This window comes from Phyllosticta citribraziliensis (assembly GCF_038025025.1).
Source record: "Phyllosticta citribraziliensis strain CPC 17464 chromosome Unknown J3D65scaffold_2, whole genome shotgun sequence".
NCBI classification, from domain to species: domain Eukaryota; kingdom Fungi; phylum Ascomycota; class Dothideomycetes; order Botryosphaeriales; family Phyllostictaceae; genus Phyllosticta; species Phyllosticta citribraziliensis.
In genome coordinates, this window is record NW_027117339.1 from 366,848 (window position 1) to 377,980 (window position 11,133).

Consider the following 11,133-nt stretch of genomic DNA (forward strand, 5'->3'; position numbering starts at 1 on the left):
TTTCCGCTCGCTGTCACTTCCGCAGCTCGACACAGGCAGAGGAGTTGGAAGTTCGTTGCCCAAGCAACCGACACTGAGAACATACCGCAAAATGCTCTGCACTGTGTGGTTGGAGTCGGCGTGGAGGAAACAGGTCGTGGAAGCAATTGTTCAAAACGAGGAGAATTTCAGGGGCGACCTTCTATTCAGGGGTATGATGGCCTCCTTTAACACCATCAGACGCTGTTCATCAGCACCACATCATATCTCTAGGGATTCTGTTGTCAGAAGAAAATATGTGAAGACATGGGAGCGGGGCCCGGCCCGGCCCCGGAAAGTGAAGTTAATGTGTATGTCCGACAGCAGTGTTGCGTAAGCGATTGATTTTCGCGTTGACTCACCGTTAAGAACCCTGGAGGAAAACCAAGCATCTTGACATCAAGAGAGGAGATTTATATGCCTCCAGGCCGCTCAAATGCCACGCAGCTTTCTCGCTGATCAAATGCCCGCGTCTCACCACAAGCGTCTCGTGGAAGGGGGCGTGCGCTCTGCGATTTAGTACAAATACTGCGCCCTCCCCTTTTTCTTTGCCATCCACAACAGCCTAGTTCTGGCAAAATGATAACCACTGCATTGAATGAAACTTGTGGATGGGCACAACTCCTACCACGAAAGAATTGCTTCCTTTTGTCAGACAGAAGGACGATTCTTTAGTGTGAGATATTGATGTACGAAACTGCTCATCCTCGAATCGACTTCGTGCAGTCAATCACTATCGCGCCATCACGGCGATTCTGGGAAATTACGCAAATCAAGACAGACCAAGCACAGCAGGAACAAAAAAACAGTCACTCGTTTTGTAGATCTGTTTAAACCAGAGAGAGTTCCCCTTGTGCATGCCCATGATAGCAGGTAGGTAGACAATGTGTGGGAGTAGACCCCACGCCACTCAGAAGCATTTAAATACTCCAAGCCAGCGCCTCATGTGCAACACCACTCCACATGCCTAAGCCTCCACATACCAAGCTTCCATTAGCGCAAAGGACGGCTCCGGCTTTCTTTCGTATAAATACCGCCGCCTCGACCGACTTTTCTTATCACAGTCACAACTCCGGCGTGGTCCACGAAGCCCGCATGGGCCCAAGGCACCGCAAGTCAACTGCCTGTTGTGAGAAGTAGTGAACGGATAAACGCACTTTGGCGTTGGCGTTGGCTGGAGCGCAGCGCAGGCAGACGTGCTTAAAAGCAGGACGTCACGAGCGAGCGAACAGCCGGCGACATCTTAGGAGGATGGTGATACTCTTCAATATGACAAACCGGCGCCCATTATCGCCATCCTAGGCAGGCAGGCAGGCGTCTTGAGTACCTCCAAAAACGAACCTTGACAACATGCAAGGCCGAAAACCATGTGTTTGAGCTGGACGTGGCGAGTGTCGGTTGCGGCGTTGCATGAAGGTGACAGTAAGGAGAAGGAATCTTTAAGAGACGGTGATGTTTCGTTGCTTAAGTTACGAACGACACTCATCACAGTTCTCTCTGTACGAGGCAGAGCAGGGCAACAGGCAGGCAGCAATTAGTGTATATCCAGACCTAGCCTGCAGAATGAAAGGAAAAAAGAAGCAGAGCAAGTTTTGAGCCCACCCGGTGGGCGCTGAAGCCTCCGAAAAACGCCGCACCACCACCATCACCTGCGGATCCCGTCCATCCATCCGTCCGTCCATCCACCCGTTTGCCCGTGGTATAGAGCCAAGCAAGCAAGCAATCTGTGTATTGGCGCAAGCTGATCCCAGGAGCCCGAACAAAAACGAAAAAGGGCAAAGAAAAGGGAGAAGGAGAAGAAACAACGAAGAGAGACCGCCGGCCAGCCAGCCAGAAAGCAAGCACCACCAGCCACTACCGCACCTGGCGAGTGGACCTCCCATCCATCCCATAGCATCACCTCCGCACTGATCTGCGCCTCATCTACTCGCTAAACTCGTCCGCAAAGCCGTCGCTGGCATCGTGAAACGTGTCGCCCTCGTCTTCATCGTCGTCCTCGATCGTGTACCTGCTCTTGGCGGCCGCCGCAGCAGCGCGACCAGGCCTGGCCTTTGCGTATGCCTTGGCCGCAGGACTGAGCTCGGACGCTTTCTTCTCAACGACAGGGACGGCCGTGGGCTTGGCCTTGGCCTTGGGGGCAGGCTTTGCCTTTTCCTTGGGCGCCGCCGCAGCCTTGTTCTTGCTGCCAGCAGGGCGGCCACGCGGTTTGGCAGCTGCAGAGGCGGCTGGCTTGGGGGCTGCCTTGGATTTGGGCTTGACGAGGACCGCGTCGTCGCTGTCATTCTCGTCGGCCGAATCGTCAGACACGCCATTGGCCGACGTCTTGCGCGGGGCTATGGTGCGCTGGGGCGAGGCTTGCGGAGCGAGCATTGTGTAGTCCGTGTCGTCAATCTTGTCGTCGTCCGTCTCCGGGCTGGGCTTGGACTTGGTCGTTTTGGGGAGAGCGGTGCTAGTCGTGCGGCCCTTGGAAGCGGAGAAGAGAGTGCGGCCGGCAGAATCAATGGAGGGACCATCGAGACCGCGAATCATGGTGCTGACATCGCCGAGGTCGTTGTCGACCATGTCCTCATCGCTGTCATCAGAGAGGACGTAACGCGTGGGCTTTGCGGCAGCAGCACGCCTGCGCGATGGTGCCTCCGTCTTCTTCTCCGTCTCTGCAACGGCAGCGAAAACGTCTTCGTCGCTCTCGTCGTTGACCTTGCGAGAAGGCTTTGCAGCGGCAGCCTTTGGCTTGGGGGCTGGCTCATCCTCCATTTCACTGTCATCGCTGATGACGGACTTCTTCGGAGGAGCCTTCCTGCCGTTGGTCTTGGGCTGAGGCTCTGGCTCGGCCTCAAAGTCGTCGGCCTCATCATCGCTAATTGCGAGTTTCTTGGGGCCAGCCTTTCTGCCATTCGCCTTTGGCTTAGGAGCAGGTTCAGGCTCAGGCTCGGCCTCAGGCTCAAAGTCGTCGGCCTCGTCCTCATCATCGCTGATCACGATCTTCTTGGGGGCAGCCTTTCTGCCGTTCGTCTTTGGCTTGGGCGCGGGTTCAGGCTCAGCTTCAGCTTCGACCTCGGGCTCAAAGTCATCGGCCTCGCTGTCATCGCTGATGGTAATCTTCTTGGGCGCGGCCTTCCTAGCATTGGCTCTCGGCTTGGGCGCAGGCACTGGCTCCGGCTCAAAGTCGTCGCCGTCACTTTCGTCGCTGAGAACAGTCTTCTTGGGAGCAGCCTTCCTGCCGTTGGCCTTGGGCTTGGGCGCGGGCGCGGGCGCCGGCTCCGGTTCAAAAGCATCGCCCTCACTCTCATCGCTAATGTCGATTGGCTTGGGTGCCGGTTTTACGGCGGCGGCTCTGGGCTTGGAGGCAGGCTTCTTAGCGACAGGCTCGTCGAATGCACCGTCAATCTCCATTGGAGTCGTCGAAGCCTCCTTCTTTTCGCGGGTCGCCAAAAAGTCCATGAGCATGTTTGACTTGCCCTTGGGAGATGATTCGGCAGCCTGAACTATTTGTTAAATCTCGACGGACAGATTGAAATTCAAAGGGAAGCTTACCTTTGGCTTCGCCGTGGCTTTGTTGACGACGCTGTCTGGATACTTGTTCATAAAGCCCGACAAGAAACTCTGCTTGGGTGCAGCCTTCTTCTTGGGCTTAATCTCAAAGTCGTCGTCGCTCATGGCGTCACTATCACCAGCCTTGCGCTTCTTCGATGCCTTGCTACCAATCTTGAGCTTTGCCGACGCACGGCGACCCTTCCGGCGAGACTCTTTGGCCTCACTCTCCGCCAGCTTTTCCTGAGTCTCCCACTCTTCGACGAACTCATCCAAATCGGTGGTCCAGAGATCTTTGGGCGATTTCTTGATGAGCACGTCGATTTCCGTCTCCTTGTCGCCAATCTGCCTGAGCAGCTTCTCGACACGCTCCTGCGTGAGGGACCAAATTGCCATGCCCAAGAGGTAGTCGTAGTCGTTGCTACCCGCCGCCTTGTCCTCCTCCGAGTCTTCTTCGTCGACAACATCTTCCTCTTCGCCCAGCCTCTTTGCGTCATTCTTCGGAATGGGCGAGAAGCCGAGTTTCTTGAGCTCAGCCACAAGGGCCATCTTCTTCTTCTTCGACACCACAAGCTTGTTGTCGATGATCATCTGGATGAACCTCGCCTGGTTGGTGAGCTTGTTCAGATCCTTGGACATCTCATCAAGCATGTACTGCTTGCGCTTCTCGTAGAACTTGAGGCGAATGTGATAAAACTCTTCGAGAATGTCAAGTTCAGTGGCGTACTTTTGGATGCGGCCCTGGGCATCGAAAGCAACAAGGTTGGACGTGGCCAAAGACTTGTAGAGCTTGAAGCGCTCCTCGAGGCCCATCTCAAGGGCCTGCTGCATGTTCTTGGCATCGGCCATCTTGATGATGAAGCTAACCTTTTGCAGGGTGTGGTATTCGTTGTAATCCTTGACGAACGAAGGGACCTTCTCAGCCTTGATGATGCCTTCGAGCTTGTCCTTGAAATCTTGAGTCCACACACGAATCGGCAGTTCCGTGATTTCAACCTCAAGCTCGCCAGTCTGTTTGATGATGCCCGTGAATTTGTAGCGGTCTCCGCCAACATCCTCAATGGTGCCCTTCCAACCCCTGAACCACGGCATCATGCGCTCCATGTCTTCCTTGGAGCCACCGGCCATGCGGGCCTTGAGGTTCTTGACGATTTCCATGGGGTTGTAGTTGGGAATCGACGAACTCCAGCCAGTTCCAATACCGTCCGCGCCGTTGACAAGAATCATCGGCAGAACTGGGACGTAATTTGTCGGTTCAATCGTCTTGCCGTCGTCTTGGTCGTACGTGAGCAGCGGCTCGTCGGTTGTTTGGAAGATGCGCCGAGCAAAAGGCGACAACCTGGTGTAAATATAACGAGCGCTGGCAGCATCGCTGCCACCTTGGAAGCGGGAACCAAAGTTGCCGCTGGGTTCCAAGACATTGATGTTGTTCGAGCCGACGAAGTTCTGAGCGAGGCCAACAATGGTCTGCTGAAGAGATGCATCACCGTAGGCGTAGTTCGTCATACCTCCGACGTGTCCAGCAAGTTCAATGACCTTGATGTCCTTCCTCACGTTTCTCTTGAAACAAGTGTACAGGACCTTGCGTTGACCAGGTTTCAAGCCGTCGACGACCGATGGAATAGAACGGTAGTTGTCGACCATGCTGAAGAGAATCAGCTCCTTGTTGACAAAATCGTCGTAACTGATTTTTGGAGCCCGCATGTCGAGAAATGTGCCAGGAACAAAAGTGCGCAGCCACTCCTTGCGGGCGTCGGCCTTCTTCTTGGAAAAGGCAAGCTCAAAGAGCTCGGTCTCAGCATCCTTCATCGTGTGGAACTCCTTCAAGTGCCGGTCAAGATCCTGAAAGTACTCGACGGCGTCCTCAGGCCTAGAAGTACCCAATCCCTTGTAGTACTTGTGTTCCCATCCTCGTTGATGAGTTGGGTCCTGCTTCCACTCTTCGTACTCGGGCATTGTGAAGAAAGACTTGAGGCCTTTGGGCTTCTTCGGGTCGCCTTTCCAGACCTTGACAATTGGCGTAATAAACTCCAACAGGAAGCCCTCAATCTTGAGAAGACTGGGAAACTGAACTTGCAAGAAGTTGATCAGCAAGCCTTTGATGTGACTGCCATCGTGATCCTGATCAGTCATGATCATGATGTGACCGTACCGGAGGCCTTTGGTGTCGGTGTATTCCTTCTTGTGCTGCAATCCAATGAATTTCTTGATGTTTTGAATTTCTTCGTTCCTGGAGATCTGATCGATCGAGGCATCGCGGACGTTGAGCATCTTTCCACGGAGCGGGAATACACCAAAGAGATCCGGATCAACCTCTGCTCGACCAGCCAGAGCAAGCAAACTGGCCGAGTCACCTTCTGTGAGGATCAAGGTACATCTGTAGCCGTCTTTGGTTCCAGCTTTGTTGGCGTCTGTAAGCTTGGAGTGGTTCATGCGCGTTCGCTTGGCACCGTCGGATCTCTTGAGGACCTGGTCTGCTTTTTGCTGCGCAAAGTGAAGGATGTTGTTGACAACTTCCGTCTTGGCAATGTCTTTGAGGAACTTGTCCGAGACCGTACACTTGCTTCCGAACTGACTTGACTTGGTCGTCATTTGCTCCTTGGTCTGTGATGTGAAAGCCGGGTTGACAACCTGACAGTTGACGAAGAGGAACAGGTGGTTCTTGAGATGTTGTGGCTTGAGCTGAAATCCATTCTTGTTCTTCTTCTTGATGATATCGGTGAGCTTGTTGACCACCTGATCCGCAATGTAGTTGACGTGGGTACCACCAGAGGTGGTTGCAATCGAGTTAACGAACGAGACTTGCGAAAAGGCACCGTCCGAAACAGCGAATCCAATTTCCCAACGGTCATTCGGGTTGTCGGTGAGAATGACATCCGATTCGGTTGTCGAACCCTGTTCATGTTTGATGGCCTTGGTGTACATCTTCATGTACTCCTTGAAGTTCTTGACCTTGATGCGGTCGCCGTTGAGGAAGACCTTCAGGCCTTTGGTTGTGCCGGCAATGTCGTAGACGCGGCGTTTCGCCAGAGCCTCAAAGTCGTCGTCCATCCCATCCATGCCAAACTTCTTGAAGTCTGGCTTGAACGTTACCTTGGTGAAGGACTCGCCCTTGTGAGCTGTGATTTTGGCCTTGCCGCACTTTCCCATGTTGTCTGTCCAGGTCTGCTTGTACTTTTGGTGCACGCGCGAGTCGGCAGTCTCGAGGGTAAACTCTGTACTGAAAATGTTACAGAGCTTTGCACCGTAACCATTGCGGCCACCCGTCACTTTTTGCTGGTCGTCATCGTAGTTGGAGGAGGTCAAGAGATGGCCGAAGATCAGCTCTGGGATGTAGATACCCTCGGTCTGGGAACATGTCAGTGCTACACTCCCGCAGTAGGTGGGATAAGTGCACGTACTCCGTGGATCTCAATGGGAATACCCTTGCCGTCGTTCCTGACGCTGATTTCTCCAGACTCCCGGTCAATGGTGACTTTTATTTCCTTCATGTTCTGGTCATTGTGCTTGTTATCGGCAGCGTTGACCAGGATTTCGTCAAAAATCTTGTACAGACCGGGGACAAAGCTGACTTCGCGGTTCTCCATGGACTCGGTCTCGGAGTTGAAGACCCACATGTGCTTCGAGTCTCTCTCTACTGATCCGATGTAGGTGTCGGGTCTCTTGATGATGTGCTCGAGCTGAGTGAGCTTCTGGTACTTGTCGGTGGCATTGGCCGGGGCCTTTGCAGGCTTCCTGGCTGGTATATCGGGTTGGGAATCTCCGCTATCTTCATCGTAGTGGCCGTCTAGAGCTGAGCTTTCGTTCACGATAGGTCTCAGTGGTTTCTTCGCCGTGGGTTTCTTTGGCGCGGGGGCCTTCTTGGCAGGCGCCGCCTTTTTGGTTTTGGGCGCCGCCTCAAACTCGGAGCTCATGTCTTCGTTGAAGACCGACTCCTCGTCGGAGGACATGATGGCGGTCGGTTTCGAAGGAGATCAACGAGAGCGAGAGCGAAGCGAGCGGGCGCGGGAGAGCGCCAACTGCGGTGAGCTGTGACACTCTGCCGGGACTCAGAGTGGGTGGTGGAGGAGCAAAGAGGTGCGGTGGAAAAGCGAGGCGATATGGAGACCGAGCGCACCTTGACGGGACGGCCGGGTGTTGTTTGGAAAGGTCGCAGCGTAAGGTTGTGAAAGAGGGCGGTTGAGGTGGGTCAATGTTTGTTTACCGCTACGCACCGCGACGGCAGAATCGCCAAAGTCGGGCGGTCAACCGCGTGTTGCTCCGTGGTGGGTCCCAGGCACGTGAGTTCCGCAATCGGTTCTGCCCAACACCTCGAAGCCAAGGCACAACTCTCTGACTTTGCTCCGCTGTTTTTCGGGGCTGGCTGAGTCGTGCAAATTCACTTTCACAGCTAGTATACTTTTGGTAAACCACCGACTCGCCAATTTGGCGAAGGCGACCTCGATTTGCCTCGCAACACCTCTATAACTATTTACGCCCTTCAGGATAAGGAGTAGAGATTTGACAATACTTTTGAAGGCTGACCATAGATGCCCCAGTAGCAGAAGTCCTCTACTCCAAAGCCTCCACGGTGAACAACAGCTGATCAGGTTTCCAAGCCCCAAGGTGCTGGCTGCCATGATCCAATCAGAGAGCAGCTATGCACGAGCTACCTAGGCTTCGCGTCAAGTGAGTCGTGGCACCACGGAGTACAAGGGACTTCATGTTCTCAACAGAGCGCTGGGAAGAATTACTGAAGCTGCTTTGAGCCGGAATACCCAGCAGCGTTCAAGCACCGTCGGAGGATAGTATTCGAATCGGTCAAATGGTCATGTGCGCTACGACGTTTGCTACCAAGCCTCAAGTCTTTCATGCATAGTGCACTTTGAAGTGGAGCAACATGACCCTCGACCTTGAAAGATCTACTGCCCGGGCACAGCGTGCTGGCCGGCTTTGTACTCAATGTTGCAACCACAAGGCATACAATGAGGCTTTTGTTCCAGGTTTAGCGTCAGAATGGATGCGCGCAAAGCGCATGTGTAAAGGGATGACCTTCCTTTTCAGGATTCTGATTAGCGGCCACGGGAAGCTCCTAGACTCAAGCGATTGACCGTCAAAAGCGTGCGTATCTTGTTACTTGAAGCTAGACGCAGCGCTAATGCGTGACAGCGCGTGGCAGATGGAGTCGATGACAAAGCAAGACCGAGTGGCCTGCAGTTTTCGGGACGGCTTTTGAAGAGGTTGAGTCTCACCTTTCATGAAACATGGTGTCAACGATTCTCAGAGCTGACTTTTAGACTATCAGACACGTGGGGGCCATTGGATCAGTTTGGTTCAGAGTCAATCAAGAGGATTGGTCCAGTTGGGTGATCCGCAACGTGATGGGTGGATGTCGTCGGCCTGCCCGTTGTCGCGTGTTTGTCGAAATTTCCACACGACACTCAACTCTCGGCATCCGCAAGAAATTGTTCCGCAGCTTCTTTTAGATGCCCGCCGTTGCTCTTGACGCTCGTAAACATGGTCTTGGCGATGGCTACCTGTTCTTGTCGAGCCGTCTCGTCGCGCTCCATCCCCTGGCCGGGGAGCGAGACGTCATGGTTTGACGCATTCTCGTCATCATCACCAGCAAGGCCATCTCTCAACAAGTCGCTGATCCAGACTGCCGTCATGCCTCGAAGCTGAAGCAAGTCGACGTCTTTATCGTAGGGTGGACTTGTCATGAGCTCATCAAGACGTGAAGCAATCTCTTGTGCTTTCCTCAGCTCGTTGACTCGAATGGCTGCAAGCTTTGCCTCGCGCTTCCTCGACTGCCTCGCGAAGCCGTCTTCGCTTCTCGATTCAATCTCAGAATCATGGTCAGATTGGTCAAGGTCCTCATTTTCCAACTCCTCTTTTGCGAGGCTCGCTTCTTGGGAGACTTGGTAGATCCAAAGGCTGAACATGGCTGGATAAAAGGTGAGCGCATTGGTTACGTGCGGGGCGCTTTGTTGAAACGGATACTGCACGATGATACGCTCGTAGTAGTCGCGCGCCGCCTGGAAACCTTGCTCAGAGAATATTTCGTGCCTCGGGCTTTCCACAGACTGGTTGGAGTCGTCGTCGACGCGATTCGCACGCAGGAGGACTTCTGCGCCAATGGCCCATCGCGCATGCTTTCTAATGTCCAGTGTCATGTTCCTAGATTCGCCTCTCAGAATCATGCCCCAGGCGCGGCCGGCGCGCTGGTAATCGCCCTTGAGCAAGCAGTGATGCATGACGGTGGTAAGGACGCCCAAGTGATGTTGCCTAAAGCTGGTGGTCCTTTGAGTAAAGTCCTCGGTGATGCGCGCAGACCGTGAGAGGCCAGGAGCGAAGAGGGGAGGCTTGAGGTTGGCGAGCTTTTGCTGGATCTCAGACGAGAAGAGTTTCGGCGCGGTGACGTTTGTTGGAGCATGTGGGAACGGGTCCAGGGGCAGCTCAAAATCGGGATCATGACCGGCGGTACGAAATTGGCGGGCATCTGCGGCTGAGAGGGTGGAGATGGCGGGAGTGGCTCTGGTGGAAGATTCTGGGCTGGGGTCACGGCCTTTGTCGGAATCTTGATTGTCGCTGTCGCCGTCGCTGTCATGGTCGTCTAGGCGCTGTCGCTTGCGGGGCGGGGCGTGTCGGCGGGCACGCAGGCTTTGTGTAGGCTTCATGGGCTGGGCGAAATAATGAGCCATGATTGAGAGCGGGCGGAGGTGGCTGGCGATGTCGGTGGATGGATGGGATGGGATGGCAGACAAGAGCGGTGCGGAGGTGCGCAGTGCAGTTTGAGTAAGGTGAGTAGTTGGCCTGAAGCAGGGGTGCAATCGTCATGCGCTACGGTAGGTAGGCTAGCAACTGACGGCAAGTCAGCAACCAAGTTGCTGTTGGCCAGCGCCATCACCGCCGCCGCGTCGCGGCCTCGTCCTCCACAACCAACATCCACAACACCTCGTCTCAACCCGGCCCAACCAACACATCTCCCTCCTCTGCCGACATTCTCTCGACTCGCCACTCTTTGCCGCTCACTGCACCGGCTCCAGGCCGCACTCCGACACCATGGGCCAGAGTAGCTCGCGAGGCGCTGCCCAGCCCTCCGGCTCCTCGCCCTCGTCACCACGCTCCTCCTCGTCTCGCCGTCGCCATGCGCCCTCGCCCTCGGAATCACAGCCTCCCTCTCGCTCCTCTCGCCGCAGCTTGAACTTGTTGACCCGCCTGCACTCGGACCGTTCAGATGCCACCTCGACGACACCTGTCAACGGCCTCGCCCGCCACCGTCAGAGGTTAAGCCGCGCTCACTCTTCCATATCCAGCATCCTCTCTCGCTCTGGGTCCTCCTCTCGTTCTCGCGACCGACCTGAACGGAATAGCACCTCTAGATTCTCCACACCCGTCTGGAACACCACACCTTCGTCGGATGTCGTCCAAGCCCCCAGCTCGCCAGCTCCCAGGCTACACCCTCCGGAGCTGGCGTCTCTGGACTTCGACGACTTTACTGAATCTTTTGAGAACGAGTCGCCTGCCACTCCCCAAGTTCAAGAGCACCAAGACAACAATGACACGCCGAGCAACTGGCAGAGACCGACTAGCCTCCTTGATCGC

The 11,133-nt window shown here is 54.8% G+C and overlaps 2 protein-coding genes across 2 annotated transcripts; both read right to left on the bottom strand.

The window, feature by feature from the left end:
• Positions 1-1,748: 1,748 nt before the first annotated feature.
• Positions 1,749-7,819, bottom strand: J3D65DRAFT_198870 (DNA topoisomerase). Its single transcript, XM_066794400.1, has 3 exons — positions 6,951-7,819; positions 3,553-6,897; positions 1,749-3,498 (listed from the first exon to the last, which is right to left on the bottom strand). The coding sequence occupies exons 1-3, from the start codon at positions 7,497-7,499 to the stop codon at positions 1,942-1,944; spliced, it is 5,451 nt and encodes a 1,816-aa protein (XP_066658356.1). The 5' UTR covers positions 7,500-7,819; the 3' UTR covers positions 1,749-1,941.
• A 1,150-nt stretch (positions 7,820-8,969) lies between these two features.
• J3D65DRAFT_664489 (uncharacterized protein) lies at positions 8,970-10,229 on the bottom strand (the record flags this gene model as incomplete). Its single annotated transcript, XM_066802743.1, has 1 exon — positions 8,970-10,229. The coding sequence occupies one exon, from the start codon at positions 10,227-10,229 to the stop codon at positions 8,970-8,972; it is 1,260 nt and encodes a 419-aa protein (XP_066658357.1).
• Between the last annotated feature and the right edge of the window lie 904 nt (positions 10,230-11,133).

What these genes read in the sequence shown, in the direction of transcription:
- J3D65DRAFT_198870 (XM_066794400.1), bottom strand. Translation starts at nt 7,499, where the DNA reads ATGTCCTCCGACGAGGAGTCGGTCTTCAACGAAGACATGAGCTCCGAG. An exon ending in TTCCCATTGAGATCCACGGA is followed by an intron (nt 6,898 to 6,950) that starts GTACGTGCACTT and finishes ACATGTTCCCAG; the next exon opens with ACCGAGGGTATCTACATCCC. An exon ending in AAGCCACGGCGAAGCCAAAG is followed by an intron (nt 3,499 to 3,552) that starts GTAAGCTTCCCT and finishes CAAATAGTTCAG; the next exon opens with GCTGCCGAATCATCTCCCAA.